Here is a 13,233-nt window from a genome sequence, read left to right as displayed (position 1 = left end):
TAGAATAATTGCGTTCAGACTTAGAAAGCAGACGGCTTGCGTACGCGATTACACAGTCGTTGCCCCGCTGAATTTGCGCCAAAACTGCACCAATTCCGTGACCACTCGCGTCTGTTCGCACTTCTGTGGGAGCATCGGGGTCGAAATGTGCAAGAATAGGAGGTGTCGTTCGAGCAGTGATTAGCTGAGAGAAGGCGTCAGCTTGAGGAGGGCCCCAAGAAAATGGGACGTCTTGTTTGAGAAGGTCAGTGAGTGGCCGGGCGAGTGCCGCAAAGTTTTTCAAAAACCGGCGAAAGTAGGAGCAGAGGCCCACAAAACTGCGAACATCTTGGACAGAGCGTGGGACTGGGAAGTTTGTTACAGCGCGTACTTTCGCCGGGTCTGGCCGTACGCCGGCAGCGTCAACAAGGTGACCCAATACGGTAATCTGACGAAGACCGAAGTGGCACTTGGAGGAATTGAGCTGCAGGCCGGCCCGTCGAAATATGGATAGAATGGTCGAAAGGCGTTCAAGGTGGGTTGCAAAGGTAGGTGAGAAAATGATCACGTCGTCCAGGTAACACAAACATGTCGACCATTTAAATCCTTGTAGGAGCGTGTCCATCATTCTCTCGAAGGTCGCTGGAGCGTTGCAGAGCCCGAATGGCATGACCTTGAATTGGTAAAGACCGTCAGGGGTAACGAAGGCGGTCTTTTCTCGATCCATTTCATCTACAGCAATTTGCCAGTAGCCAGATCGGAGGTCGAGAGATGAAAAGAAGGTGGCGCCATGGAGGCAATCAAGGGCATCGTCAATGCGTGGTAGAGGGTACACGTCTTTTTTGGTAATTTTGTTGAGGTGGCAATAATCAACGCAGAAACGCCATGAGCCGTCTTTCTTTTTTACTAATACCACGGGAGATGCCCAAGGGCTCGTTGATGGTTCGATTACGTTTTTCGTAAGCATTTTGGCCACTTCTTTCTGAATCACTTCTCACTCAGACGCTGACACGCGGTACGGCCGACGGTGAATGGGCGCAGAGTCACCAGTGTTGATTCGGTGAGTGACAATTTTAGTCTGGCCCAAGGGACGACCGTCAGTGTCGAAAATGTCACTGTATGAGGCCAAAACTTGGCAGAGGGCGTCGGCCTGGTGAGGCGACAGCTCCGATACAATCATGTTTCGAAAAATAGCATCGTCTGATCTGGGTGACCGTGAGACTGCGCTTCGATCAAGAGCAGATACAGCGACAACACTGACATCGTCCTCTGTTATGGCAGTTAGCTGGGCTAGAGACATCTGGCAGGGCAACACTTGAGGGGTAAAACCAAAGTTAAGGACCGGAAGTAACACACAGTTATCCGCTATGGTCGCGACGGTATAGGGCACAGTAACACTGCGCGTCAGTAGTCGGCGTAACGATATAATCACCGTCAGGAACGGGAGGGGTCGATGACAGACACGTACGTGACGGCTCGAGGTGGCAGGCGAACGAAAGTGGTTGGGCTCAAGCGGCTGGTGGGCTTTGCAGAGTAGTCGGCAAAGATTGGTAGATCAAGGCTGAGGGTACCAGACGAACAATCAATTAAGGCTGAGTGTGCCGAAAGGAAATCAAGGCCAAGTATGAGGTCATGAGGGCAGCAGGCTAGCACGGCAAAAATGACCACGGCGTGACGACCGGCAATGCTGACACGAGCAGTGCACATTCCGATTACTGGTACAGTACCCCCATCGGCAACACGTATTGCCTGCGTCGTAGATGGCATCATAATCTTTTGTAAGCGGCAGCGTAGAGAAGCGCTCATAATAGACAGGTGCGCACCTGTGTCAATGAGGGCGGTCACAGGAACATGGTCGACTTGTACTTCAAGCAGGCTATGGTGCGTGGGAAGCGTCAGTAGAGGATTTTCGGCCGTCATTGGTATTGCAGCTTCACCTCTATAAGCTGCAATATCTAGTTTTCCTGCTGCGGTCGTCCAGAGAAGCTCGGCGAGAAAAAGCGCCGAGGTGGCGGAGAGCGGGATTGGCGACGTAGCGGCGACGGGGAGCGAGAACTGCGGCGACCGGACGAAGGGGCGTCAGGGTAGCGGCGACCGGGCAAAGGGGCGTCAGTGGAAGGCTCGTAAGATGACGACGAATAGAAATTGAAGGGTGCGGCAACTGAACGTTGAGGGGTCGTCGGATGCATGAGCGCCGAGGTAGAGAAAGTCTGACGTGGTTGGTTTGACCAACGGCGGCGGCAATAGCGAGAAACATGCCCAGGCTGGTGGCAGGAAAAACAAATAGGCCGGTCGTCGGGTGTTCGCCATGCCGAAGGGTTACAGAAGGGCATTGTTGGAGGTGAACGGCGAGCGTGTCCTCGGGAGTAGGACGAGGCTTCAGGGCGAGTCAAGGGACATGCTGATGGAAGTCCGAGATTCGCAAACTCCTGCCTCACCACAGCTTGTATTAACGCCACTGACGGCTGTTGTTGGTCAGAGGCGAGCGTTGCGAAAACGGGTGTCTCAAGAGGAGCCGGACAGGCGGCTTCGATTTCCCGACGAACAATGCGTGTGATGTTGTCATACGTGGGGGACTGGCGGGCGGCTTCACACGATGAGGTTGCGGCCGTGTTGGGTAGCCGGGTGAATCGCTGAGTAATACGGCGGCTCTTGGCTTCTTCGAACCGCCGGCACTCTTTAATGATGGCGTCGACGGTGGCAACGTTGTTGTAAACTAGAAGATTAAATGCGTCGTCTGCTATGCCTTTCAGCACATGGGCCACTTTCTCCGACTCACTCATGTGCTCGTCAATCTGGCGGCATAGGGCGATGACGTCGTGAATGTACGCGACGTACGACTCCGTCGACGTCTGTGCACGAGCCGCCAGTTGATTCCGCGCTGTGATCTGCCGCCCAACAGTGTCGCCAAAAAGGTCGTGGATCTTCTTTTTAAAGGAGTCCCAGCTCGTAATCTCCGCTTCGTGCGTCTCGAACCACACTCGCGGTGGGCCATCGAGGTAAAGAAGCACATTGGCAAGCATAAGAGTCGGGTCCCACCTATAGCTTGCGCTGACCCGTTCGTACCGGTTGATCCATTTGTCGACGTCAACGCCATCCTGACCGGAAAATACACCGGGATCACAAGCAGGAGGCAGAACGACGTATGTAGAAGTCACGGTAGGGGCAGGCGAAGACGATGGTTGTTCAACCTGTGACATGGTTGGACCTATGATGATGCGGCCGTTGCGGAGCTTCGTGATGAAGACGGGGAAGTACCCAGCACGTTCACCAAAAAGATGTTACGTGAAAATGACACGAGGCGTGCCTATTTAAAATCTATATTTAAACTGATGCGTATGGCGTCGGCTAAGATGGAAGCAGCTCGCACAACCAACAGACCACTTCCTCGTTGTCGTCTTCTGACTGCTGATACGTCAGCTACGTAGCAATATGATAGCGGTCGTCATAAAATCTAAGCGGAAAATTTCCATTCACCTAAAATGTCCCATACTTGTAGGTCAAATGCAATGCAGGCAGCTAGATATAGGCTGGACATCAATTCTCAGCTAACTTGCAATGAGGAAACCATCCAAGCCGCCCAAACAGATGACCTTGTGGATATTCACATAAGCAGTCCACAAATGCAATGTGAGAATGTAGACTGGGAGCATGATGAACGTTTAAGCTTGATAATAGTACAAGAAAAAACTCGCAGCGAGCAGCAGCATGGTGTCCCGCCACAGTATGTCGCCGCAGTATGTCGCCCCAGCTGACGATGCACCGAGTAGTGCAAAATCTGACTACAGCGCCGCTAGTTCTTGCGAAGGCCGTTCACCCCACCCTCCTCCGCTGGCGGAGATACAGAGGTTTGAAACTGAGTCTCTTGTAGTAATTTCGCAACAAAATGTATAACTGTGCAGATGCGTGTGGCACCTTAAAAACGCCCAGTGGGTACTTCTCAAAAGTACTTGCACTAGGCATTCTACAGTGAGTTTGAAATGGCTAACGTTACATGCACTGATGTTTGTTTTTTGCTGCACGACTAAGGTGTCCACCGAAAAGAAAAGCGATGCCAGGCCAGCGGTTGAGAAGACAATGCAAATAAAGCCCGATTACACAATAGCGTTCTACTTTTGAAGGCAAAGTTCAGGCGTTCAACTTTTTGTTTCCTTGTTCCAAATACCAGGCAGAATAGACCAAATTTCACTAAACATAAATAAGTGCCTTCAATATGGCATAAGGCAAGGAAGCGCTGGAAATGCTTTGTTGTGTTCTCTTCTTGCCCTCAGTGTTTTATCTCCGCACTATTCTTTTTTTTAATCTGCCATGCACAAACAGCCAGTGTAAACCCAATACTGCAAAATTTTGCTCTGCAAATAACATCACTACATCGAGGTATGAACGTACCGCACATGCACAAAATATATGTGCACAATTTCAAAACAAAAAATAATATCTTACCAGCATTGCATGGGTGAAACAGAGGCAAATGATGCAAAGTGCATAATAGATGTGCCTTGCACATGGTGGCCGGACAGAGTAAAAGAATGCAAGAATAAATGTAATCTGAAATGGGGAAAAGAAGAATAGTTAATACAATTGCGCACAGAGTGCCACGAAACAAAAGTTACTCGCTTGAGTATGTGTCAACTGCCAGAAAGTTAAGACGATTTGACTAGCTAGTCGGCAGCACTACACAATTCATGCAAAATTAAAATAACAATCACTGGCAAGAGCACAGGCATAACATTGACACAGTTGCCTTGTCAGGCCACCTTGCAACACATTGCACACACTGCGGCTGCATGCTGCCGTTCTACCACGCGCTTTTTACTGGCCAGATATTCCGACCAGCTCAAGAGATAAATCATTGAAATGGTGGAGATCACAAACAGAGATGCTCCTAGCTGTCTGTCAATCTATTAACCTGAGAAAGAAATAGAAGTCGCCAGTTTGATTCACTAGGTTAGTGTAATTGTGTGTACCCCTCTCCACTTTCCCTTCGGTGGCATTTTTTATAATGTGATCACGTGCAATAGGCATTAAGTCGCCTCTACTGTGTCCCGTTCTGCTCTTTCCATGTGCATGGTGTTCATTGCACTGCTGCATGAATTAGGTACAAGTTAGCCCACTCTTCACAAAACTGAGCCCTGAAAATTGGCACCACATGTAATTCGTGATATATATCCAGAATTTAATGACTACAGGCTAATTGATGCCTGCGACTGGCAGCAGTCGTGCAACCGTTAGTTATACAGAAACTGGTCACAAATGGTACCGAATGGCGGCTTTAGTCCCTAAGCGACGACTGCCTCAGTCGTGTGGCTATTGTCGCAATCGTCTGAACTAATCAGGAGCGCAGGTACAGGGAGTCAGCTTATATTACGGGCTGATGGCGATGCGAGTCATATGCGAGCAGACATCAATCCTGTGAGACGACGGGCACAAATTGCAAGGCACTGTGAATATCAGTAGCCTTGAGTGACCTTTTCATTACCAGTTGCAAATGGTCACATGACAGGTGGAACTCGCAGGTGTGAGTGAGCCTTCAAACCGAATCAAACCCCCCCCCCCCAACCGCATGCAGCAAATCAAGAAGCACTCAATACAGTTCTGTCAGCAGAAAAGTCTGTAGAAACTTGTTAAAGGCGTGAATCAGCAAAAGCTATAACAGTAGCACTTTTTGTGAAAATTATCATTAGTTTCACACATAAGCTGCAACCTCCTGGAAGTTGCGCAAGGAGTTCAGTTGGCAGAATGTATAACTCCGCCCATCTCATGGCCAGCTTTTGTTGTTGTAAACGCTCGCGCGAGCCAAGCACAATTGCCTGAGCGACACACAACGATGAGCACCAAATGAAATACCAAAAAATTAAAGCAAATATACGCTAAGTAATCTAACTGCATAATGAAATAACTGTTTAACAAGGTGGGATTATGTGAAAGGCACAAAATGTTTTCAATTATTACTCACTGCAAAAACAAAAAGAGAATTCTACTCTGGGTTGTAATAACATCAAATTATTTCTTAGTGCAAACGCATCTGCAGCAAAAGGTCTCGCTAGCCATCACAACGATGCACTTTATGTGTGAACTGGGGTATACACATTATTGGTGTTAACCACTCACAGCTTTCATATTGCCAAGCGCAACTTTCTTAGGCACAAAAAATATTTGCTAGAGTGCCTCAAGTTTCAAAATACGTCTTCACACTACCAGCAACACGCGCTGAAATTTAGGAGCACAAGTGCTTTTATGTTAGAATGTGGTGGTCGCTGCTCACAAATGAACTCGTGGCTTTGGGATCTAAAGCAGAACACTCAAGAGTAGTTACATGCATGATTTCTACTGTGATCAGGGACAAAATAAGGATGCTTTCATCTTTGTCACACAGCCATTTACTGCAGAAGACCTTAACTGCCTGTTAAGCAATTAACCAGATGCCCATGTTCATTGGAATTTTACACCCTGATGTAGTTTTGAGCGTATTTGCCAAGGAATAAATTTTAATCACGTGTTTTTATATAACATTGTGCACAGGGTTCTGGTCCTTGCATGTGCCACAAATATCTTCGAGGGTTACAAAAACACACATCGGCAAATTAAAGCTGAAGCACGCTTAAATCAACTACTGCTGCAGATGCATACAGAATGCAACTGAATGCATGAACAAAATATGCAGCATATAAATGGAACGATGGTTGCAATTCTCACTGCTTGCATACTAGTCGACAATGCTCGCACAATAAGATGCTATACAAACATGCAACCACCGCAGCTAGTTTCACATTGGCACAGCACAATACAATAGCAGCTGCTGAGTCAGTTAACGTTCCCACAATTTTAAAAGGTTGCAGTGTCACGCATATGGTGAAGAAACTATGTCTCCGAGAACTTGCTCCTTATTTACTCTGCTCCGCTGAACAGGTATTTGAGTCATCTAGCCAAGCTTACGCATCCTCAACCCTGTAGCGATACTTTTGAGCAATGCTCGCAAAATATGCCACTGTAAATATTTCATGCTGCACAGCATCCAGTCGAAATCTTAACAGTACAATGTGGGAAATTCCACACGCTTTTGTTCACTCACACATTTTGCTGTAGCAGTGCTGCAAGTTCACAACATTGTTGTGCTATGTTTTTGGCAGGGAACAAGATGAATTAAATCGGCACAACACAAACACATGTATGACTTCATCTTCATGTCGTGTTGTATGTCTTCACTTATGTGATTGCATTGGTTAAAAAAGACAGCGCAAGAGAAGTATGAACATGCACCCCTTAGATGAGTCTCATGTCTTGATTTGTTGAGCGTTAACAGTGAGCACATCCATAAGTAAAGTTGGAAAGAGGAACGTATTTTTCTAACTCCCACTCATTAGACCCGATACAGAATAAAAATGCGAGTAAAAATGTGGTACTTACTTACCAAAACAAAAACTACAGTTACAGCTCCTGCGATGAGATGCAGGATACGTTCCTACAACGAGAAATGGAACGACAGCAAAATAGTACAATTCTCGTTCAAGCATTCACGGTTACGAAAGCAAACACTAAAACTACCAGGCATTCATAGCACTTCACCCATTTCAGACAGAAGGCGTATGCTAAAAGCCGCAATACAACGTTCGAGACAGCGCATGCAACGAAACAAAGAAAGTGCTGTAACCACAACGCGAGTTCGAGACGGCGACCACTGAAACACCTGCGCCAAGATCAAAGCAACATCAAATACTCGAACAGCATGCTTCGTCTAACGCCACGTTTGTGCGTGGGCTCCGGCACTCCCGTGTTCCTTGCAGGTTGCCGATTATAAGATACACCAACGCGCACGCACCTTCCGCAATCAAAAGACTGACGAATGCAAACGCCAATGAGGAAAGCTTTTCAGGGACGTTACTACACGAGGAGGACGTTCGAAACACAGCGCCGGGCACGGCTCAAACGACACAGAACAAATCCAAAGCACAATTCACATTACCCGCGAGTTATTTTCGTCGAACAGTGGCCTGTCGACCGGGCCGCCAAAGAGCGGACGGTACTCGGTTGATCTCAAGTCCATAGCTGCTTCGTCACATCACTTCCAAAGCAGCAAACGAGCCGATCTCTGGATCAGTCATGTGCCATCAGTACAGCTGTACCACTGCGCTCAATTGTGTTGCGAAGAGGCCGCGCCGATTTCCCCAGCAGCAGCCGCGTCAGCAGGTGTCACCGCAATGCAACACGTTTGTCGATATCAGCTCAATAATAGCCAACTATATCGTGCCGGACTTCGCTCCCAGATGATTCCCGGGGAAACGGAGAAAGTTTACGGCTGACGACGCCGGGCAAAACACTAAACCACCGCCTCTGCGCGAGAGGGAGGAAGGGAAACGCCTCCAACGTTTTCAACGTGACGTCCTACTGAGGAAATGATCGTTGACACCTTCTTGAAGTAGAGTTGTTGTTAGCGCTGTTCCGATTTGCCACCCTGTGGCATTTTCTTCTTACTTGCAGCAGCAGACACCCTTTTCCCCTCGGTGGCAATTAATTTTGGCCGCCGCTTAGCCCAAGTTATGCTCTTGTCTCTACTACTATTGTAAGCATTGTACCGTATACAGTTAAGTAGGAGGCCACTTCCCGCGCATTTCGAATGTGGAAAAGTTAGCTTTCTAGCAACACACAGGTTCCGAAACATTGAGGAGGTCCTTCGACACGATTACAAGTAATCGTCTAATTGCTTACCTAAAGAAGCTTATTGCCTTGTGAATCGACTGCCGTAAAAAATTTAGAATCAATCAAGTACGAGCGCAGTAACAAAGATTTGTCACGCGGCGCTTCAAGCACTTCTCCTCTCAATCAAGGGGCTTTATGTGTCTCTGCTAACGAGCGCCCATTCGTGAGCGCGTCATGTTTTGCTTGTTTAGGCCTTACAGAATATGGCGCATAACCACTCTGGGGGATTGGCAAGATTTCATATAGTTTTAAATTACCATGAGCACTTTTTTTTTTTACTTATAACGCGCGGCTTACTTTCTGTGTGATTGCAAGCGCGCGCGTGTAGGCACGTGGCGGCCGTGGCAACTATGCAGCTCACGATGCTCAAATCGATCAATTTCCGAGGACATAGTGTTTAAAATGTGGCCATTTTGAGTATATGGCATCCTTTGTTGAGAGAAGGGGAAGCGATTTCTAGCCAACTATGAGAATTATTGGTAAAGTCCAGGTCTCGTGCTGCACTGCAATGTTTGGCTCGCGTGTTCTCAGGAGGCTCGACTTCCGATCGTCAGTGATTTCTAACCACATTGAAAAGCGTAGCAGGGCCCCTTTAATGACTTCACGTGACGACAAACCATGGTACCATGGAAATGCAAACAAAACACGATGCGCTTCTCGGTCGGCATGTGGGGTTTAACGTCCCAAAACAACAATTTCATTATGAGAGACGCCGTAGTGAAGGGCTCCGAAAATTTCGACCACCTGGGGTTTTTTAAAATGCACCCAAATCTGAGCACACGGGCCTACAGCATTTCCGCCTCCATCGGAAATGCAGCCGCCGCAGCCGGGATTCGATCCCGCGACCTGCGGGTCAGCAGCCGAGTACCTTAGCCACTAGATAACCACGGCGGAGCACAATGCGCTTCTCAAGCGCTATTTCACCACTCCGTGAATGATTTTTGTTTTCAGCACTCCATGAAAAATCCTCGTTACATTGTACCAGTGTTTCTTTTTTTTTTTTTTTTTTGCAATGGCTCTGGTAAATGCCAACCCACTGAAGTGACACATTGTCAATTTAGATGAATAAATTACTAGGATTTTATTGCCATTAATTTCTATGTCTTAGGTACATTATAAGAGAAAAATGAAGGTTTCATATTTGAATATCACGCCACGTCAGTGCCTGCGCGCAAATGTGTAGTCAAGGATTGCAAGCATTCCCAAGCTGTTCAGCAAATCGTTCCCTGACCGACGAACCGAAAACCTATCGTCATAAATGGGTATTTTCAACAGAAACTGGGCTACTACTTATCGCTGGTGTAATCTGCCAAAAATTTTTTCTGTAATGTAGCTGCAATCAACCAGTGAAAATTTTCCTAATTTCGCTAAAGACCCCGCTTTCTTGGAGAACAATGAAGATATGTATCACATTTTTTAGAACAAACAATTATGTGCCTTGCATTACAGGTTGACGAGCATGTTACATTGTCCAAGTTGGATGCAATGCTATGCAGTCTGGATTTGATGACACAACGATGGGCAGTTCAACGGGCCCACCAAGTGGCAGAGAGTCTATAAGCCTGTCTGTTCCAATGTGGGAGCAGCCCGCCACATGCTGGTTCGAGCACCGACGGATCTAAATAAAGTGTTTCCGTACCATTATGCAAGGCCAGATGCCGTAAAAATCTACGATGCCATGGAGAGTTTCTTTCTTGCAACTTGTTGCTTACCATGTGCCTCTTTGCATAATGAGTGATGCTTTTCCTCACGAAAGGCCAATTTCTTCATATACAGAGTTTTCTTGACAACCTAAATGTCAATATAAGTGCCATATCTCCGATCAGTGATAGCAACACCTTTATCGAAATACAGTTTCACGAAATTTTTCCTAAGCAGGCGAAACTAATGTCAGACCGCATTTTAAATTCTATTCAGAATGTTTATCTGGTTCAATCAAAAATAAGGATAGTCATTCAACAGATGCTTTGCAAAGTAAAGAAAAATGTCGAATTGGGATATTCGCCCCTATTCTAGAGTGGTCATTTTCTCTACGCATTCCAGATTTTGTACCCATTTTTGTAGCAGAGTTTTTTGCGATAATTTTGACTCTCCGCAAATTCACTGCACCAACTAGTTTGGTAGTAATTCTAACTGGTTCACTGTCGGTGTGTTCTTCTCTCACTCAAATCATTAGTTCCACCGTATACTATAGTTGGTTAAATTGGTTTGGGTACCAAGGCATAAAGAAATTTTCGTCAAAAGAATGGCGGATGCATTAGCTAACTCATTAAATGGTCCAGTTAATAACAAATTACCAGCATCTAAGTTCGTTATAGGGGCTAGATTTAGGAGGAAAATGATGCTAAAAGAATTTTCTTTGCCGTTCATAATAGAGACATCGGAATTTGAGCACCTAAATCTTTCTTGAAACAGTAAAATACGAGACATGCGTGCAGTTGAAGTTGCAATCACAAGGCTGAGGTGTCATACTCCTTATCTAAATTTTTATTTACACAGAGCTGGTCTGGCTGCTTCCCCTAATTGTTGGTTTTGTCGAGTCTCTGAGACAACAGCACATTATCTGATATAACGTAAAAAAATACACTGCATTGCACAAAATCACATTAGATGCGGTCTTCCATCTTGTAAGATTGCAGTTATACACTCCAAATGTCTTTTCGTTGGGGGCTTTGCCTCTAGGGTTCAGTGACGGGAAAGTTGCCGATGCCTTGCAGGAGTTTTACTAAAGCTTCAAAAAAATTCAGTTTGTAGAACATGTTATTACTCCTAATTCACTTTTTTTCTCCAAATTGCTTCATTCTTTAATTTATTATTGTTGCTGAAACCATCTGCTTCGTTTTCTATATCCAGTATTTAAAACTGTCCATTTCTCATATTTAATTTTTCCCATTTTTCTCATTAGTTTAAAAAACGTGAGCTAACAAATTAACAGTATTTTGTCAGAACTACCCAGTTCTTGGCGAATACCCCAGCGTGGGTGTGTGCCACAGTTTCCAGGCTCTTCCTTCCTTCCTTCCTCTAGAACATGATGCAAGCTGTTTTTTTTTTTTTTTGTCTTTCAGCTTATACATGCTAAAACCAAGACATTTAGTATGTGGGTATCGTGCATGCTTTGCAGCATTTTGTCTGCGTGCTTGAGTTCAGAGATAGTGCCATACCAAATACAAGCTGAAAGTCTTCAAAAAAACATCTTACCTATGAAGCCAAGAATAATTTCATTCATGCCTTGTCTAGCTTAAATGATAGACTGCATTATCTTACACAGACCGCAGACATATCTTGAGGAATGTCAGCTGATGCAAAACACCACGTCTGCCCCGCCGCAGTGGTCTAGTGGCTAAGGTACTCAGCTGCTGACCCACGGGTCGCGGGTTTGAGTCCCAACTGCGGGGGCTGCATTTTCGATGGACGTGAACATCCTGTAGGCCTGTGTGCTCTGATTAGGGTGCACATCAAAGAACCCCAGGTGGTCGAAATTTCCAGAACCACCCACTACGGCGTCTCTCATAATCATATGGTGGTATTGGGACGTTAAACCCCACACATCAATCAAACACATTGTTTGGTTTTTGGCACCACTTGGCAATACAAGTTGTGCTTCTGTGCCTCTCATAAAAAAAGCCTAAAAAAGACTGGCATCTACACAAACCACAAAGGGCAGGAGCCTACGTCGTAGATGAGAAGGCATAGCTGTGAGACCCTGTGTCTTGATACCCCTCAGATATACACAATACGGGAGACCAAAGCTACTACAAAAATCACAGAAAACAATACATGATCTATGTTTCACCAACATCCATGTTTCACCAACAAGGTATAGGAGCCCAACAGAACTCTTGTTAGCAGCCAGGTTCTTTTTAGCACTATGAAAAGAATTTGAACTATGTGTGTTTCACACTGTGAAAGCTGTATCACCTATGTAGAGCACTACAATTGCCTCGGTCTGAGTCCGAGTGAGTCGACTCACGAGTCCGTTTCTTGTGCCATTGTGCGAATGCTCTTTCCGCCAACACCTCATGCAAGCGATGCTCTTTCGGATGCCCTTTGACATAGTATATCTTGGAACACGATGTCTGAGTGCAAGACCGGTAAAGTAATTCTCTTGGAACAGATGACAGCATAAGTTATACTGAGTATCAAGTACTTCTCTGGATGAGTTAGTGCAAGGCGGGCGGGGGGGAGTCCAGGCATCCCCTTACGTAATTCACGCCTCCAATCAATGAATATTGAAATGGGGTATGAATGACACTGCTTTAAAAAAAACACATGATCATGAGTGGGGCGAAGCGTCCGTGTGTCCGTTCGTTCTTGCTTCCATCTGTCCGTGTGTCCATACGTTTGTCCTGTCCGTCCATCTGTCTCTCTGTCCGTCCGTACATCTGTCTCTCTTTGTCTGTCTGCCCGTCTGTCTGTCTGCACCTGCTGAGTGAGTCATCAAACTAGACAGTGATAAATCGCGACGAGCTAGGAGGGCCAGACCCCCAGCTTTAGAAGCTTCACCCGTATTATGTGTGAGTAGACATGAGAATAACTGTAAATCCAAGTAAAGCTGAT

At 46.2% G+C, this 13,233-nt stretch overlaps 1 protein-coding gene across 1 annotated transcript in view; it reads right to left on the bottom strand.

Annotated features, from left to right (window-relative positions):
- LOC119173431 (putative caffeoyl-CoA O-methyltransferase 1) overlaps window positions 1-8,324 on the bottom strand; it is a 98,681-nt gene extending 90,357 nt beyond the window's left edge. The window contains exons 1-3 of the mRNA XM_075895720.1: window positions 7,943-8,324; window positions 7,391-7,441; window positions 4,423-4,527 (exon numbers count right to left, since the gene is read on the bottom strand). Coding sequence (XP_075751835.1) covers window positions 4,423-4,527; window positions 7,391-7,441; window positions 7,943-8,023 — 237 coding nt within the window. The 5' untranslated portion in view covers window positions 8,024-8,324. The remainder of the gene's footprint in view (window positions 1-4,422; window positions 4,528-7,390; window positions 7,442-7,942) is intronic.
- Window positions 8,325-13,233: the final 4,909 nt, after the last annotated feature.

This window comes from Rhipicephalus microplus, chromosome 5 (genome assembly GCF_043290135.1).
Source record: "Rhipicephalus microplus isolate Deutch F79 chromosome 5, USDA_Rmic, whole genome shotgun sequence".
NCBI classification, from domain to species: Eukaryota; Metazoa; Arthropoda; class Arachnida; order Ixodida; family Ixodidae; genus Rhipicephalus; species Rhipicephalus microplus.
The sequence above is the reverse complement of the archived record's forward strand: the minus strand, read 5'-3'. Positions and strand labels throughout refer to the sequence as shown.